Raw genomic sequence first — 17,509 nt, 5'->3', positions numbered from 1 at the left:
AGCCACCTACGATTTCTACTGCAATCTCCTTCTATTATGGTTTGCACTGGCTGAAGTATCTGTCATAGGTTTAATTAATGTTATTTCACATACTCAGTCATCTGTCTTTGTAGATATTTTTGTGTGCAATGTGGGCTCCAATATTTTGAGCAGTATTTGAACACACCATGGAATATGTGGTACATTTTTCACCTGATTTCCTGTCTATTCCTTTGTAACAATTCTAAAAATAATATTTTCATTTGGGCCATTACCTGGTGCGTAACACCTCCTGCATCTTTCATTCAAAATCTCCCTGGGAGCTTACCTTCAATTCATATGGGTGTTTTAGAAAGTGAAAGAAAATAAAACTCTAGAATTTCTTTCTTAGGCACATTCATTTGCTGAATGATGACAAAAGAAAATGCTGGCCTTCATTGAAATGTTCAGACTCTATGACAATAGAAGCGTGTGTATAATACACATGCACTAAGGGAGCACTTAGTCCTCACCCCAAACATGGTGCAACCACAGAATGTCACTTACAGGAGCAGTGCTGGTCTGGCTGTATCTGTTGGCTGTGGTCTGGTTCCATAGCCACAGAAGGAATCAGCTAATGGGAGATCTTGCAGAAAGTAGTGGAATTTTTATAGGGGCAAAAGAGGGAGGCAAGGTTAGGGATTTTGTTTGGTTGCCTGGTTGTTCGGTTGTTTTGTTTCTTTGTTGGTCATACTGGTTGTTTATAGTGTTTATAGTGTAGCAGCTCAATGATCTTGATTCACCCCATGACCCTACGGTCCCTAGATTTGATGGAGAAGTGGAAGGATTTTGTTTCCAAGGAAAAATGACAAAAGCAAAAATAGTCCCTTTGCTCTCAAACTCTAGACCTTAATGGCCACATACATCATCCTCACTGCATGTGGGAGGTCCAAAGAGGTGTGTGAACCTTGCTTAAGTACAATCCAGAACAACTACCAAGCCATGCTGAAATGCAATTAGCAGGGCTACAATGATTCTAACAGCCTAGGCATTGGTCCAGTACCAGATTTGTTAGGAGCACTTAGGTTCATTACATAGAAGAATTTGAGATCAATACTTTTAAACATGGAGAGGAAAGAGAAAAGATGTAGCCAATTAGATGTCTCAGGTTAACATTTATAGAAATGTTTTAGCAGCTAATAGAACATTACTTTGCCCTCCCACACAGCCTCTAAGAGTCTGCAGTAAGAAAGGCAAACAATTGCATAGCAAGAGCACTCAAGTTATCCAACTACTTATTAAATAAATCATTTAAAGCAGAATTTCCCTCCTGTAGGGCTGCAGGAATTAACTCAGTCTTGGAAAACGACATTAACATAGAGAGCTTTCACCCTCTCCAGGGCATAATTATTTAATACCTAATAAATTATCTACAGTTATCAAGTTTGTTTCCCAATAAATCCAGCCTTAGTGACTGGCAAGAACAATAATACTTCAAATCACTGTGCATTTGAAAGAAATCACTTAAGAATACCATAAAATGGTCCTCATTAGTGAGCTGCAATAGAATGCCTTATGGCCCATTTACAAAGAGATAAAGACACTTAATTATCCAGCTGCAATATAGTTCCTTAAGAGTTTCTGCTTGAGACAGCAATTTTGTGAGTAACTAGCTATTCACTGAGAGGAGAACTAAAGAAGTCTTTCACTAACTGAACAAGGAGATTAAGATGCTGGCATTGTTTAATACTTCTAGTGTCCATATTTCTTTAATTGATTTATATTTTTCCACACAGACACCCTAATGTTTCCATCTGAGCAATGGTATGCATACAAAGAAATTTTTTACTAACAAGCCATTTGGGTGACACTGTCAGTGCTGTGAGTTGGTTTATATATTCTGATATTCTCTGTAATATCTTTGGTGTGAATGAATAATGTCAGTTTCACAAAACTGAGTGAAGAGGGATTTGGCACTGACCTATACTGTAGGAATGAGGGTGGGTAATTGATTTTAGTATCAACAATCAAGAATTTATATACACTTCCAGTTTAAAGTTTTCAGTACAATTAAATATTGATCTCTTGCTGCGATCATCAGCAAGTTAATAGGGATAAAATATCAGAATCCACAATTCTGTTTTGAATAATTTAAATATTTTTCCACTGACATATTTCAAATGCTGCAGATTCAAATTTACTTATTTCAGAACTGAATCTCTATTAAATTACAGCCAAAGTTGCTGCTACCTAATGTAATTTTTTGTACTTCATTATAAAGCATAACTTTGAAATTAAGGTATTTTTGCCTAAGCGAGGTATGAAAATAATTTTATTTTTAAATCATGAGGATTTGGATTTTTTTTTTTTTAGTTTTAGAAAAAACAACACAAGTAGTGATAATATACATAAATAAAATCACAAACATCAACACTAAATAACCAACTCCTAATATTACTACTACATTTAACAGATAATATGGAGAGAAAGGGTCCTTGTAGTTGTAAGTAACCTCATCATGGAAAAACTCACTTAGACAGAAGTGACTTCGTTGATCTAAAAGAAGTGTACACCCAAGCTCTGACAAAGTTAGGTGAGTCAGATAAGAATGACCCCAAAAAAGTCTCCAATAGAATTTTCTGAGCATCTCTGAAAATTGCATATCAACGAAAGTAGGAACTCTATAGGCCCTGAACAGGAAAAACAAGAAACACAAAAGCTGGTGCTGATATGTGTGTTCAACTGAACATCTCCATGACAGCACAAAGTCAGAGCAGCCTCCCACTGCAGCCCTGCAGCATTTTCCAGATCATTTGCTCAAGAGGATCCAGCCACAGGAAGAGTAAGGGGACCCCTCCTCCCTGACACTGAGTGCAAAAGAAAGATTCAGTTTTTCTCCAGCTTTTGAAACATAAATAGGAGCAGATCACACAATGGAATGTATCTTTGTGATAGTGAGCTTTGTGAAATACCGGCAAACATTTTCTGATAGTGATCTTCTGATCTCTTTTTAAATGAAAAGTATTTTTGTTATACTCTAGAATATCTTAGTTAAAATGAAAACCTCATGCTCATAAAATCTCTAAAGATTGAGGAAGTAGAGAGAAACTGAGAAAATTGATTTTTTCCATAATCTTGAACCGTAGCTGAAGTTATCTGCTTTGACATCTTTGGGGAAGTTAAAAAGTGTGGAACACAATATGATTTCACTGCATTAAACTGCATTTTGTTTAAAGGTTTGGTATAGGCATTCTAACTTTTACAAATCTTGGATTTTTAATTATTTCTTAACAAATAAAAATTTTAAAATTAATTAGTATATCAAAAGCATCATGCTTTGTTCTTACACCACAGTATATTAGAATAGATTGATAATTAAAATTCAATTTCTGATATAAAAAATCTGTCACTTCATGCATGAATTCGTTTCTTAAATGATGTTTCAAGCACAATCCTGATCCACCTCAAACCTGCAGCTTTCAGCCAAAGCTGATCAGAATCTTCTGTGCACCTGGAACAAAAGATTCTTCTATGTTTTGAAAGAAAAATAATGAAGTAATTGATGTGACACACTCTAAGTTTCTGCCTCACCAGTTATGTCTCATCACATTGGAAAAAACGTTAATAATGTTGAGGATGAAGTACCAAGAGGAGGCATGGGATTAAGGAATGAAATGTTTATAGAGAAATGGTACAGAAAAAACAAGCTGTCACCTCAAAATATGTCTCAGATGAGAACTGATATTATTCTTTCCATGAACAGAAGTAAAATGATCAAGACCTGTATCATAAAACCTTGCTCTTCTACACTGCTAAAATCGAATCTAATTTAACTTTTTAAATACTAGCCTGTAGTATAAAAGGTGTCTTTGAAGTCTGTCTAATGAAGAAGGCCAGCATCACTGCTGAGGCAATTCTGCTTCTGTAAATGGAGTTTCCCCTGAGCCTGTAACCTTCAGGTCATTTCTTTGAAGTTCTCAGTCTATTCTCACTTTTTTCACTTCAGAGTGATTTTACATCGCATCAGCTTTGGACTAAGTGTAATAGATTGATTACTAGTTTTGTTTTATTTTTTTTTTTTAGTAAATTAATTGCTATGCCTTTAAAAAGCATGACTTCCCTTTAAAGGAACTTTTGGACATATTTATTTTTCCTATCCATAAACCAGGAGACTTGTACCTTTTCTGAAAAGCGCCAGACCCACTAACCATGTTCTTTACTTTATGAAGTCAATAGGTACTTCTGGGGAAGTAAATTCTTAGTTTATACATGTATGATTTTGAGAATTAAGCTTATCATCTCGTCAGCATTCAAGAGGTAGATAATTCTTAATTTCTCTTTTACTAAGCGGTCACAAAACCAGACATTCATGACAAAACTTCCTCTTCTGTTCCATTAGTTTTCTGAGGTAAGTAAGTTTAGGCCAAACATTTTAATAAGGTATATTATTATGCAGTCTGGAAAACAGCCAAATAAAAAAAACCATAGGACAACAAAAATAAATTTATGGTTAAATATGCTTTCCCAATGAATTTTACATTCCTTTATCCTGCGGGTAGCACTACCTAGGCAGTTACCACAAGATATGCAAACTAATTTTAATACAATAGAAATTCAATAAATTTTCTTATATTGGAATAAAAGACAATGTATTTTTGATCGAGCACCTTTTGCAACATTGGCTTGAACCATAATTTCCCAGTGGACCAATATCCTTTCTAAAGTAATTGGTTTGAACTTGCATACACATCTTTGATTGTATTAGCTATTGCTTAACATAATTTGTAGTATATGACTTGTTTTGGGGTCGAGGAGTTTTTTGAGTAATATTCATGTGACTGTCTACTTTAGTACTACATAGCTTCTCCATAAATAATATTTCTCATGTGGCAGCTTAGAAAGTACTTCACAACACTATTTACTGTGTTACAGATGTGTTTGACAGTGACAGCAATGTGCTTTATAAATAATACTCTAAGAAAAATAATACTCTAAGCAGTATGAGAAAATACCAGTTTAAAAAAAACAATAAGCCCAAAACCTTTTATGACCTTTTCTAAGAAGAATGTGATTTCTATACATCTATAATTTGATCTCTGTTTATTATTTGCTACAGGTGAAGCACTTTTAGAGTCTTGGAGATAATAATGCAATATCTCTGCGATTAATCAGGACTTTACTTTTATGTTTTTATGTCCTCATCTTTTGTTGGGGAAAAGTAAGAGTTTCATGCATTTATCTACATCTTAATTTTGAGATGACTTCATCTTTAAATAGTTATTTTAATATTCATCATAGTGAAAAACCATTTCCTTTGAAGGCTAGTGTCTGAAGGTGCTTCTATTTTAGAAATTCTTCTGTAAAAATTTACTGGCAGATGTTGCCAAGGTTTTTGCCCCTGCTGAAAATATACCAATATACCCAGACAATGTGACAAGTTTGTTTAGCCACAGACACAGGCCAAAATAGAGACATGTGAGTCCCCATGGTACTCTGCATTTATTTGACTCTCTGTAGGCTTTGTGACCTGTTTGAGTGTCTATTTGAAGGATTACATGCAAGTGAAACTCTAGAATCACTCACACTGGGAGAGAGGTGGGTGGTATTTTGGAAACTGAACTCACAACAATTCCAAGTTTTACAGGTGGCCCTCATCCCAAAACTAGTCTGTACCAAGACTGACACTGAAAATGGCATCTGGATTTTCTATTTAGGTCCACCTATATTTTTAAAAAATTTCATTTTTGTTGCTTTTACCTTTTCACTTGGTTTTTGAGGTTTTTTTGTTTAGTTGATTTGGTCTGGATGGTTTTGTTTATTTTTTCTCTTTCTCATTTCCCTTTATATTCTTCAGAAATTCTCTTAATATATGCCTAGGAACAGTGGAAGTACCAAAGCAGATTTCTTAGGGTTGTCAGCCAGTTCTAGGGACTTTGTTAGCTCCTTAGACTGTTTTACTGAACAAAAACAGTTTCTGTTCAGCCCCATGTCTCTATACTACCCAGCTTTATTATTCATAGGCTCCCAGTAGGAAAATTTCAGATAGTGTCCCATTTCTTTAAATTAATCTAAAAATAAGTCTTCTGATATGATTATGTCATTACCAGAGAAAATGCATCTCATGTTCTATAATCAAAAACCAGATTTTTTGATATCACCAGATTTGTTTTGAATTCATTGGTTTAGCTATTATCTATTTTTCACTTTCACAAACGGGAAAATCCTCTATACTATGGCTTACAAGAAAAAGAAAATAATTTTCCTATCTGTGACTGTTACACATACATGGATGGATGGATGGATGGATGGATGGATAGACAGACAGACAATTTTTAAAATACCGTGGCATAAATGTAAGATAAAATATAGTGACTTACATTTTTAATTTAGGAAAATCTGACAGAGATACTTACATCCATTCTCAAAAATACCACAGGATTTAGACATACTTTGCAATTCCTCTCAGCTCTGTTGTTCATAATGTTCCTCACCTTTGACAGTCTGGCTTTCCAAACTTGATGCTTCGCTTAGGTTGTGCTTTCTGTCAAAGATGAGTGTCCCTATTAAAGACCCAAAGTTCTTAATAGGACCCATCCTTTTCTAGCTCTACAGCTTTCTAATAGTAAAAAAATGTTTATCAATCTCTATGATATCTAGTAACCTTTACCTAAATTACTTAAGTTTTCTCCTTTATCAATGGAAAATACTTTCCAGTGTTACTTGCTGTTGTTACTTGCTGTTCCTTTTCTCCCTAACATTAATTATTTTGGGCATTTCCATAACAGTATTCCACATATCTTCTTTCCCACCTAATAGATCTGTATGCTACAGCTCTCTCTCCTCATATGAGAATGATTTCAGGACTCTAATTTTCCATTGTCCTATTCTTTTCTGGACCATTTCCATTTCTGCTATATCCCTTATGAAATTAGATGACTGAGATTTACAGAAGTACAGGACAGAAGAAGTGTCGCTGATTTATGTATCACTTTTTGTTATTCTCCATTTCCCAAGAAACACCAGTTCTCACAGAGCATTTCTTGTTTTGATCATTAGTGCACATATCCAGATTTGTGTAAGAATACCCAAACATCTTATTTTGGTGTAAATTTAGAGTAGCTCCTGTGGTAATTCCCAATATACATACATTTCCACCTTCAACATATATTTTCACAGACTGAAGTTGGCATTAATTTTTGGCACAACCTTCAGTATTTAGTCTTTATTAGAGTGGTCTTGTGATCCAGGAAAATATTATTTTAACTTAACCTATCTGGCTCCTTCTTCAGCTGTGAATGTACCTACTGAAAACATTGGTCAGTTAGACTTAATCAGACAATAGGAAGGAAACATTCCTTCACTCAAACATCTCTTGTTAAGTTATTCTTTTCAAAGAACAAAGTCATCCAAGGAAAATTCTGAACATGATAATACACAAAAGGTAATGGAGTTCAAACCAAGGGCTTAGTTAGGCTATTAAAGTTATATTTAGGCATTTAACTGTGTTAAGCATCATTTACTTCCATAGCTCCTCAGAAGTGAAAAAGACTGTTGAAAACTCAGGTTTTCAGGCACCTGAATTTGTACCCCGGAGCCCAGTTTGAAACACCCACTTCTGTATTCCTCATTCAAAGTTTTTATAAGAAGCAGCTGAGAAAACTAAGTTTAGGAAAAATGTTGGTTTGTTTGTTGTTTTTTTTTCCTTTGAATCATATACAAGACTGTTAGAAAATCTTTTTAAGCTTTAAAGAACTTGCTATATATGTCTGTATGAGAATCATATATATTTCATTTTGATATTGATTTTAAAATACTCCTGAGCTTTATTAGAACACTCTGGACAGAGCCTTGCCAGGTTTCTTTGCCAAAAGGCCATAAAACATAATAAAGGATTTGCATTGCATCACAATGTTTCTCTACTGATATGAGAACAGCCTTCTATGAAACATGTTATTTAATTCCAAATGCTAGGGAACTATATGACAGAATGGGCAGAAGGGAACATTTAGAATGAACATGAGAGGAGGAAAACATTTTTATTTAAAAAAAGTAGTCTATCAACACTGGCCCAAGCATGCAACACTTCCAAAGTAAGAGATGTAATCCTCATGACTGGAGCAGTTTATATTTAAGCCACACAAGTTGCATGGGAATATATAGCAGAGAGAAAACCCACATTGCCTAGAGCTGAATAGTTTGATTGATCTAATATATCTTCTGCCTCTTAGAGAGACCACTGAAAAATGATACAAGTGACAAGCAATAATGCAGGTGACAAGTTTTCAGCTGGGGTGATGGGGCAGTTTTTTGCTGGTTTCATTTTAGTATTTTCCTTTTTGTTTTTTTCGTTTATGGCACTTAGAGCTCTAGAATGACAACAATCTATTATGCTGGGCTCTTCAGACTTCTGATACCTCTCAGAGAACTCCTTGATCCATGCTTCCACAATTGCTGAAAGACTATTAGTCTCACAATCCTACAGTTTCTCCCTGTGTTTATCCTGTATCTTTCTCAGAAGGATTTTTATGTTGTCATTTCTGCATGACTTTGCCTTATTTTTCATACATAATAATATATTCCTCCAAGTGTACCATTTCCATTTTGCACAGTGGTTTCCACCCCTCCCTCAACCAGTTCTGGTGAAAGGAATTTATTTCTTAAGACATTCTGCAGTGTCCTTGGCATTTGAAAATTGAAATTCTATCTGAATTTCTGTCTCTGTTTCTGTAAGAAAACTGTTCACTAAGAAAGACATACTTGAGGAAAATTGTCCCACAGAGCCGAGCCCTTCTTTCAATGTTATTTCTACCTTTTTTGTTTGGAGCACCCAGAAACAAACAAAACACAGCAAGACAGAAGAAGGAAAAATGAGCCCTTATTACAAACAAAATCTAATTCAATAGAAGGGATTAATCTCTTGGATATTCACCTATAGCTCTATAAGAGCCTATAACCCAAATCATTAATATTATAAACGATACACATGTAAAAAACTCTGAATTACTTTCCTTTGGTTAGTAACCTGTGCTCTCCATTGACTGAAAAGGAAGTCAAGAGTAGATGAGGTACTTTAAAATTAAGATCCATGGTTGGTTGGCTTACTTCCAGCAGAAGGAGACATACTCAGAGGAACACAGTACAAAGGCAATGTAATCTTGGCCTATATCTGCTATGGGCAAGATATAAAAACTCAATGATATTCAATTCAAAGAACCAAATATGGCTGTTGGTACAAGGATCTGCCTCAGCATTGTCTGAACTTTATCTGATTTGTGGGTTCTCATCAGCTCTTTTCTCCTCAATTATAATGTCTTTTTCTTTCTTGGAATTAGACCATTAAGTTCTGCTTTTCCAAAAATTGACATCTTAATTCACAAGATATTTCCTAGTACTTGTAATATACTTTATAATGTACTTTATAGTGCCACTTTCTTACCTCCTTCCTTGGAGCAGAGGGTGATCAGGGTGTGAACTGTGTCCATCAGTTCAAGCTGCTGTTTCTGCAGGACACTGTTATTGCTTGTTGCCTTGTTTAACTGCTTCTCTAGTTCCTGGATTATGTAGCTTTGTCGTGTGACTAAGCTTTGTAGGTTCTCTTTTTCCTCCTTCAAAGTGGCCAGCTCCTCTTTGTGCCTTTCTTCCATTTCTAGAATTCTGTGCTCAAGTAAACTAAAATGAAATAAAACAATTAGAAATTATTATTTCATGCCATCACAGTCAATAATACAGAAACCAGAACATTTTTTTTCAGTGTATAAATCACTACCTAAATCAATAATTCTAAAATATGTCACATCTAGTAATTCAGCCCACTGAGTCAATCATAACTGATCTCTAAGACTGCATTTTGTGATTGTATGCATGTTGTAGTGTTTAAAGGGCATGGAACTGCATGTGTAGGTATTACTCTGATCTACAAATATGCACAAGCATTGGGCCATTAAAACATTTGAATGTAAAAGCTGAGGCAGAAGATCCTGAGGTAGGCAGAGGAGAGAGAAGAGTAGGGTGTTGAAGAGGACATGGTTGGTAACATGAATGGGTCGAATGGCGAGACAAAAATCAAGGCAAACTGCAGAAGAATTTGTGAAAGGTCTTGTCACTGAGAGGAAAATAAGTTTTATAAGTTATGGAAGACCATCAAGGTGTGCAGATGTACTTTTTGATGTGGTCTGTGAAGCTGGGATAAGAATTTCCCACCAGATGAGCAGTACCTGCTTTCACATTAGGAATAGCACTGTTTTCCCAAAAGGTAAATCAGCAACTTGCATTTTAATGTAGGATTCCCTTTTTCCTTGAGTCCACATACATATCCCACTAACACTCCCCAGCCATGTTTGGTTGTTCCATGAAAGGCTCCTCAGGCAGAAAACTGTTGGGCATCATGCTATGTGATTTGCTTATATCAATTTTTATAGAGAATTTTGCACATGCATGGAAACAGTCCTTTCTCTGGATTAATACTCTTTTTCCAATACCCTTTCTGTCCTGTGCTGGAAGTGTTTAATTTACCAAGATCAAAGGCTTATCAGATTACATCTAGAAAAATAGTGCTATTGTAGACTTAAAGGACAGCTAATATCTGTCAGCCATGAACAAGAAGCATTTCCAGGGCAGTGCTTTGATGCTGTGGTGGGAATTTAACAGAAAGAATGTATCAGTATTAGATAAAGAAATTAATTCAATCTTGCTGCTTCTTTCTCTTTGGGGTTTCTGTTGTATACACCAAAGGTTGTGTTTCTCATGCCCAAAAGCTAAGTGGTGGTTAAAAACTTGCCAACAAACTGCTTCCTGCTCAAGTCAGTCTTAGGTTTTATTTATTTGCACTCTTCCTCTACCTTTGTTTTTACTTCTGGATAATAGATCAGTGGCAAAATGCCTGCATAATTTTAGGTCATTTAACCTAACAGAGGAATGTAATAAAATCCATATGGAGTTGTTTCTACTCTATATCATGGAACCTTAATATGAGCTGTTACAGATGATAACAATGCAAAGATTAAATTCAGGCACCAAAATTTGCTGTGCAAGCTAGAATGAGATAATTTTTTTTTTAATCAGCATTTTTTTCTGAAATATTATAATTGTTGAATCTGCAAATATCCTGAAGAAAACATACTTTGTAATATCAACATGTCTAGTTCTGTGAAAATCAGAAGCATCTGAGTAAAGGAAGCAAAAAAGTAAAGATGTGAGGGAAAATACATTTTTGTAGAATCCCAAACACAAAGGAGAATATATCTCACTTAAAAAGGCTCATTAATTAGAAACAAAATAACAATATTTAATGGAATGAAATAAGATGGTAGAAGGTTACACCCTGAAAAAAATATGGATTTTGAACCCAAAGGCTATAAAATATTCTAGCACCTTATTGGAGCTGTGGCTGATTTTTCACCACTTGAACTCTAACATTAAACATCATGTTTAGATTCACACCATGGTCTAGATTCACATGGATTTTTTTTGAGAATGCATATGTGGTAGTCTTTGAACTTTCTTATGCAGAAAGTCAGATATAGTTTAGTTTGACAGAAGCACTTGAAAATCTTTAGATAGGTTTGGTGCTAATCATAAAATATTGCCAAAGAAAAACAACTCCTTTTGAAATTTATCAGTTTTATCCACAGAATAATTCTATTCACTGATAATTCTCCACAGAAATTATTGAAGCCCTGGTTGTGACTCTGGATTTTAACTTTTTGATAGACTAATTACCTCAATGCACTTGAGATAGGAGAAGGTGGCCTGGTCACAGTCTGTAATAGAATGGGTGCTAGGTGGGGCCACGTCCCAGTCTGACATCTTATAGTCCCCCAAAATGTTGTGTATTTTCAGTGCAAGACAAGATGTCATTCAGGGAGATAGAATATAGCTTTTTGCTAAAAGTTAAATAGTTAAATAGTGAGAAGACAAAAAAGTTCCCTTTATCCATGTAGTACACTACAATGTATTTCCTTAATTCCACAGTATCCTATCTGCATGTCCACAGCTAAATAATTTCCATATCTGAATCATTTCATGTCAAAGAAAGAGCCTTTGACAGCCACAGTTTATGCACTGCATTATTTGTTTCCCACTGTGGCCTTCCTAAAACCATAGTAAATGAATCTAGGGGGATGACAATATTATTTGTGGCAGCACTGGCCATGTCAAGCAAGAAAAGAGAAGCTGACAATGTTTAGAGCTCCACAGTTTGGCATCTATAGAGCCAGACAGGAAGCAGATGTTTTATGGCTTTAATAATAATACATACAAATATTTCTGAGTGGTGTGTCAACATGTGGTGGAAAGATGGAAGTGTCATAGCACTTGCTTCCTTTTGTTTTCTATGTAGATTAAAAGTCCTGTAATTATAAACTACAAAAAAATGCTATTTTCAGGAATGCATATATATTTATGCAACTGGCTTTCTATATCCATAAATCTATATAAGATAAAAGTAAGTCCTGAGGATAGGACAACTCCCTGTACTTCTGGGAGAAGTCCAAAACATGCATTTTTGTTTTACTATGAAATAATGAGAAAACTTTGGTCAAATCTCCAAATGAACAAAAGCAAAGTCTTCACACAGATTGGGAATTTCTTAAATGGACTGTTCCAAAAGGAAGAAATCCTTCAATAGCATGAGAAAAGCTGCTCTTATGGCTTTTGACAACAATATGGCCAGAATGATTCATTTGTATTGCTACATTAATATTTGTTATAGGTGATTTAAATTAAAAAAGAAAAAGTGCTAGAAAGCTCAAAAAATCTTGAAGCCGATTGAAAGAAATTTAAAAGGTATTTAGGGTTTCTTTAATTGTGGCAAGACCACTCTGTTGCCTTTGTTTTGTAACATCAGACAAAGTCTAACAGACAAATACCATTAAGAAATAACTTTGCTGAGCACTTGGTAAACATATTTTCTCAAATTTTTAAAGAAGCATTGTGAAGACAGAGTTAAAATTAAAATATTTTTAATAATTTTCATTTATGGCTATTGCCTACACAAAATATTATGAGAAAATGGAAAGGCTGTCTCTATATGAATCAGTCCAATATCCTCAAAAGGTTGACTGAAACATTCTTTGATAACACTTTCCAATAACATGTTATGGCTCTTTTTTTGCAGTAAGTTTCCTCTGTTAATTTCCTATACATTTTAAATTCCTATACATTTTAAATTCCTATACAATTCCTATATGTTTGAAATTTCTAAATTTTTGAAAATACTACTAATCTAGGCACATGAAACGTTAATGGGAACAGCAACATAATAAAAATAAATCACCTTTCGCCAGAAACATAATATAAATATACATATATTTATTTCTAAAGAAGCACACATAAACACAAAGATATGTATTTATAATTGGAGCCTTTAATTTGGGGAAATAAATCAGGCATTTGGGGAATAGAATAAAGTTGTGAATAAACAAGTGTTGTTACCATGAATAAATACCAATATTTATTTATCCATTGGATAATGACACTTTGGAGTCATTATCTAGGAGAATATTAATTTAACACACACACACACAAACACACACACAGATCCCAAACCCAGACAAATTTAATGTTTCTAAGGGTTAGCTATGTCTCGATGTCTAATGCAGTGGTTTTGGTGGGGCTAGGAATCTATTTTCAATGTCAGAAATGATATCTTGACTTTGTCAGCCTGTGGAATGGCTTGGTGCAATGCCTCAGCGGACAGTGCTATGTCCAGCTGATTCAGAAAACATCCTCTGCTAATGCTGGAGAAGGTAGAATACCCATACAGAAGTCAAAGAATGGCTTCTACTGAAAGCTGTTGTCATTTTGAAAGGTGATGAAGCAGAACATGTAGGAAACACTCTGATGTCCAAGGGAGAAGGAAAGTATGGTTTAGACAATCTGCCTACTAAGTTAGTTTAATCACTAATCCGTTCCAGACCACAGAAGTTTAAGAGATTTTTTTTTTTAAATCTTTGTTTTCAGAATCCTCAGTTTAGACTTGTGAGAACAGGATATAGACCAGACCTTGGAGATGGACATCTTTTGCATTAAAATAATATTTTTTAAAAATATGATTTATTAAATATACAGATAAAGCATATACTTTTTTGAGGTATTCAATAATTAAAAACAAGTAATGTCATGCTAGAAAAATGGGGTTTGGCCATATATGTGTAGGTTTATTTTATTGTATATGTATGGGAAGACAAATGGGTGGAGGATTTCAAAGCTTACTTTTGAGTGCAAGAACATTGTTTTACCAAAGAAAGCCTGAGACAGCTTCTTTGTACTTCTTTTTAGGTGAGTGAAATTTTCCCTATGTTGTTAGGTACTGACCACTCATACTACCTTGGGAGTCTGATACTGTCTGATCAGCTTAAGGAATTATGAAAATATGTGTCCTCCTATTTCTCAGGGCCAGTAAAGTAACAAGTCACTTAGCACCAGTAAGCCTACTTTTTATATCAATGAAAATTCACATAAGTGAAGTGTAAAATCAGGATTTATCTTTTTAGTATACGCACAATCTTCAAATAAAACTTGACAGACATATTGTGTTTCCTCATCTTTCACACAGTCAGACACATTCAAGAACCATTCTTGAGTCCTTGCTTTTAATAGCATACAGCAATGCTTGTACTGAACATGTTAATCCAGTATTATTTTCTGCAAATTCAAGCAAGACTTTATGTTTAAATTTCACTTCCACAATTTGTTGATGGAAAATCCAGAATTCCATTATATTTTTCCTCATTTGTTTCATTTTAGCAAATAGAAAGTTTTCTTACACTTGCATATTGAAACAAATGGCACACAATAAATTAAATACAGCTGGTACACTCTGGTGGAAAAAAAAAGAAGGTTCATAAGGCACTTAAGAAGGGAAATCTTTCAAGAATAAATCAAAATAGCATTTAGAAACCTCTTGTGGGAAAAAAAATGGCAATGGAAGAAACCACCGTTTACATTATAGTGGGTGGGAACCCACAAAACCAAATTATTTATGGCATGAGAACACTCAATAGACACATGATTCTAAGGCAAATGTGACTCTACTTATGCCATAGAATATCTTTCATTTTAGTGGAATAAAAAAAAAAATTGGCCCCTCTTCTGAGCAGAGACAGGCAGTAAAGAGAAAGGCCAAGAATAAACATATTTCTAGATTAAAGAACATGCACTGCTCCCTTGTTGATACACAGTGTTAATTTTATTTAAGGATAATATGCAAGTTACTGTAGTACATCAATGATCAGTTACTGTTACTATAGATTTTGCATTGCTTTCATCCAAAATTCAGTTGTTTGAATGCGAATAATGTCTTAATTTTTATTTTATATAGAGGAAATTTCAGCACAGAGAGAGAATGTATTAGCTCACAGTACACTATCTCTTTTGTTTGTTTCTGCAAAGACAATAGCTCTGACACTAGTTCTCCCTGTGCTGTAAACCTTCTGCAAAAGAAAGATCCTTACCAAAACAGCTTACAGTCCACCTACATAATGTGGGTGAAAGGAATTTTCTCTATTTGTGTGTGTGTAAGTGATATGGAGAGGGATTATGAGTACCTAACTGCAAATAGCTACTAAACACAGCCTGATGAGTAATCTCCAAATATTGTTTAAATTTAAGCAAGCTAAAATCGTTGGCATGTCCAGAAGCCTATTATCTGCTGAGGTCACCAAGATTTGTCCCACAGTCGAGCTGACACACATATAATTGATCTCAAATTTAGAACCTGCAAGGCTAAGACAGTTCTTTGTGAAGAGAAGCTGATCATACAAGAGTGGATGGTCCATATTTTAGTGTAATTATAAAACTGCCTTCTCCCTAATTTTATCAGCCCCAAGGAGACTTTAAAAGGACCCACACAATGCATGCCAGGTCCTTGCTCTGCTAAAAAATTAAATTCTTCATGCTTTTCCATCTATCCACAAATACCTATACCTCCGAGACAAACAAAAAAAAAAAAGTGCTTTTAAAAATAGTCCTCCTTTTCTTTTGACTTTTCAAAATCCATTTTATCATAATGTCAGCCAAGTCAGAGGTCAATTCAAGTAGGGCTAATTTGTTTACTGCCATGAAGGCTTTTTACTCTGATTCATTCCTAAGGTAAATAAATAAATCCAAAGTATACAAGAGACAGTCTCTTAAGCAGGCAACAAAATTTTGTTGCTAACCATATTGCAGCAGATAAAAGTACAAGTACTTATGCTTGAGCTAAATCCATTTTGAAATAAAATTGTAAAATATGCAGAATGAACTGCCCCCTGCCAATCTGCCTGTGGATTACAGGGAGGGCCCACACAAGCAGTTTAGGTGAATTACCTATTTTTGAGATTGCTGCAGACAAAGTTAATCCCACCCTAATTTATTCACATTTCTATTTGGTTAAGGGACACCTCTGGAGTTCAAGAGTTTTCAAAGTAATTCAATTTCTTCAGAATAACATTTGCTGGAATTACTGGTTGCAAACAGTTTTAGATTAAATGCATTAAATTTGTTTTCACAATCAGTAGCAATAATGATGCATCATTCAACCAGCTTTGCAACTAGACACATTTTACAAGCACATTTCTTTGTATCAATACTTTCTATTTTCCATCACACCCCGTATTTTGCCTTCTTTACCCTGTAGCCCCTTGCCCACTGTGGTGCTAGTCTGCCTTGTGCATAACCCTGGGCAAGGTTTTTCTGCCTCAGCATCAATCCCTGTCCAGCAGCAGGGGGTCCCACCGCTCTCTTTGGAAGACTGACTGATCTCAATTAAAACAGTCCTCAACAGCTTGTGCCACATGCTTCAGTCTCTGCCTCATCTTAAAAGCTGTTTGCCTCATTTCAATATCAAAAGTAGAGAGGGGAAATAGAAACCTTAGTCCTAGTCAGGCTGACCTCGCAGCTCTTTCTAGAGGGAGCGGAGTGAGGCTGAGGAGTCAGAGCGCTCGCTGTCCTCCCTGCTCACACCCCATCCCAGAGGCAGCAGTGTATGGGGTGTTTCAAAGAGCTGTCTGGAAGGGGAGCAGCTTTCCCCACCGTCCTGGGTGCCAGTGCCCAGGGGCAGCTGCTGTGAGGAAGGGCCGGAGCTGCCCCACGCTGGGCACAGCTGGCTCCAGTCAGCTGTACAGTGTGAGGAGCGAGGGAACGAGGGAAGGATGCTGCAGACACCAAGGTCAGAGGAGGGGAAGGAGGGAGGCGCTGGAGCAGACACAGCCCTGCAGCCTGCGGGAGAGGCCATGGTGGAGCAGATATTTCCCATGGAGGACCCTACAGTGGAGCAGATATGTCCAGAAGGAAGCTGACACCTGTGCAGAGCCCATGTGGAGCATTTTTACCCTGAAGTACACAAGCCTGTGGGAAAGAACCGTGCTGGAGAAGGGAAAAAACTTGAGGAAGAAGGGAAGGCAAAGCGTTGTGCTTTGTCCACTGTCTACAAGCCCAATTCCTCAGACCCTTGTACTGCTCAGAGGGCATACACAAGAACCAGGAGGGAAGCCGACCCTGGGAAGAAGGGGAGGTAGAGGTGAAAGGTCTTTTTGGGTTTGTTTCTGTTTCTCACCATCCTACACTTTTATTA

The 17,509-nt window shown here is 35.8% G+C and overlaps 1 protein-coding gene across 1 annotated transcript in view; it reads right to left on the bottom strand.

Moving 5' to 3' along the window:
• Positions 1–17,509, bottom strand: part of ANGPT1 (angiopoietin 1) — a gene marked incomplete at both ends in the record, with an annotated part of 153,900 nt that overhangs the window by 60,841 nt on the left and 75,550 nt on the right. The window contains one exon of the mRNA XM_084225288.1: positions 9,395–9,627. Coding sequence (XP_084081414.1) covers positions 9,395–9,627 — 233 coding nt within the window. The remainder of the gene's footprint in view (positions 1–9,394; positions 9,628–17,509) is intronic.

Source organism: Fringilla coelebs, assembly GCF_963513975.1.
Source record: "Fringilla coelebs genome assembly, chromosome: 1".
Classification (NCBI taxonomy): Eukaryota; Metazoa; Chordata; class Aves; order Passeriformes; family Fringillidae; genus Fringilla; species Fringilla coelebs.
This window is presented reverse-complemented; position numbering and strand designations above follow the sequence as displayed.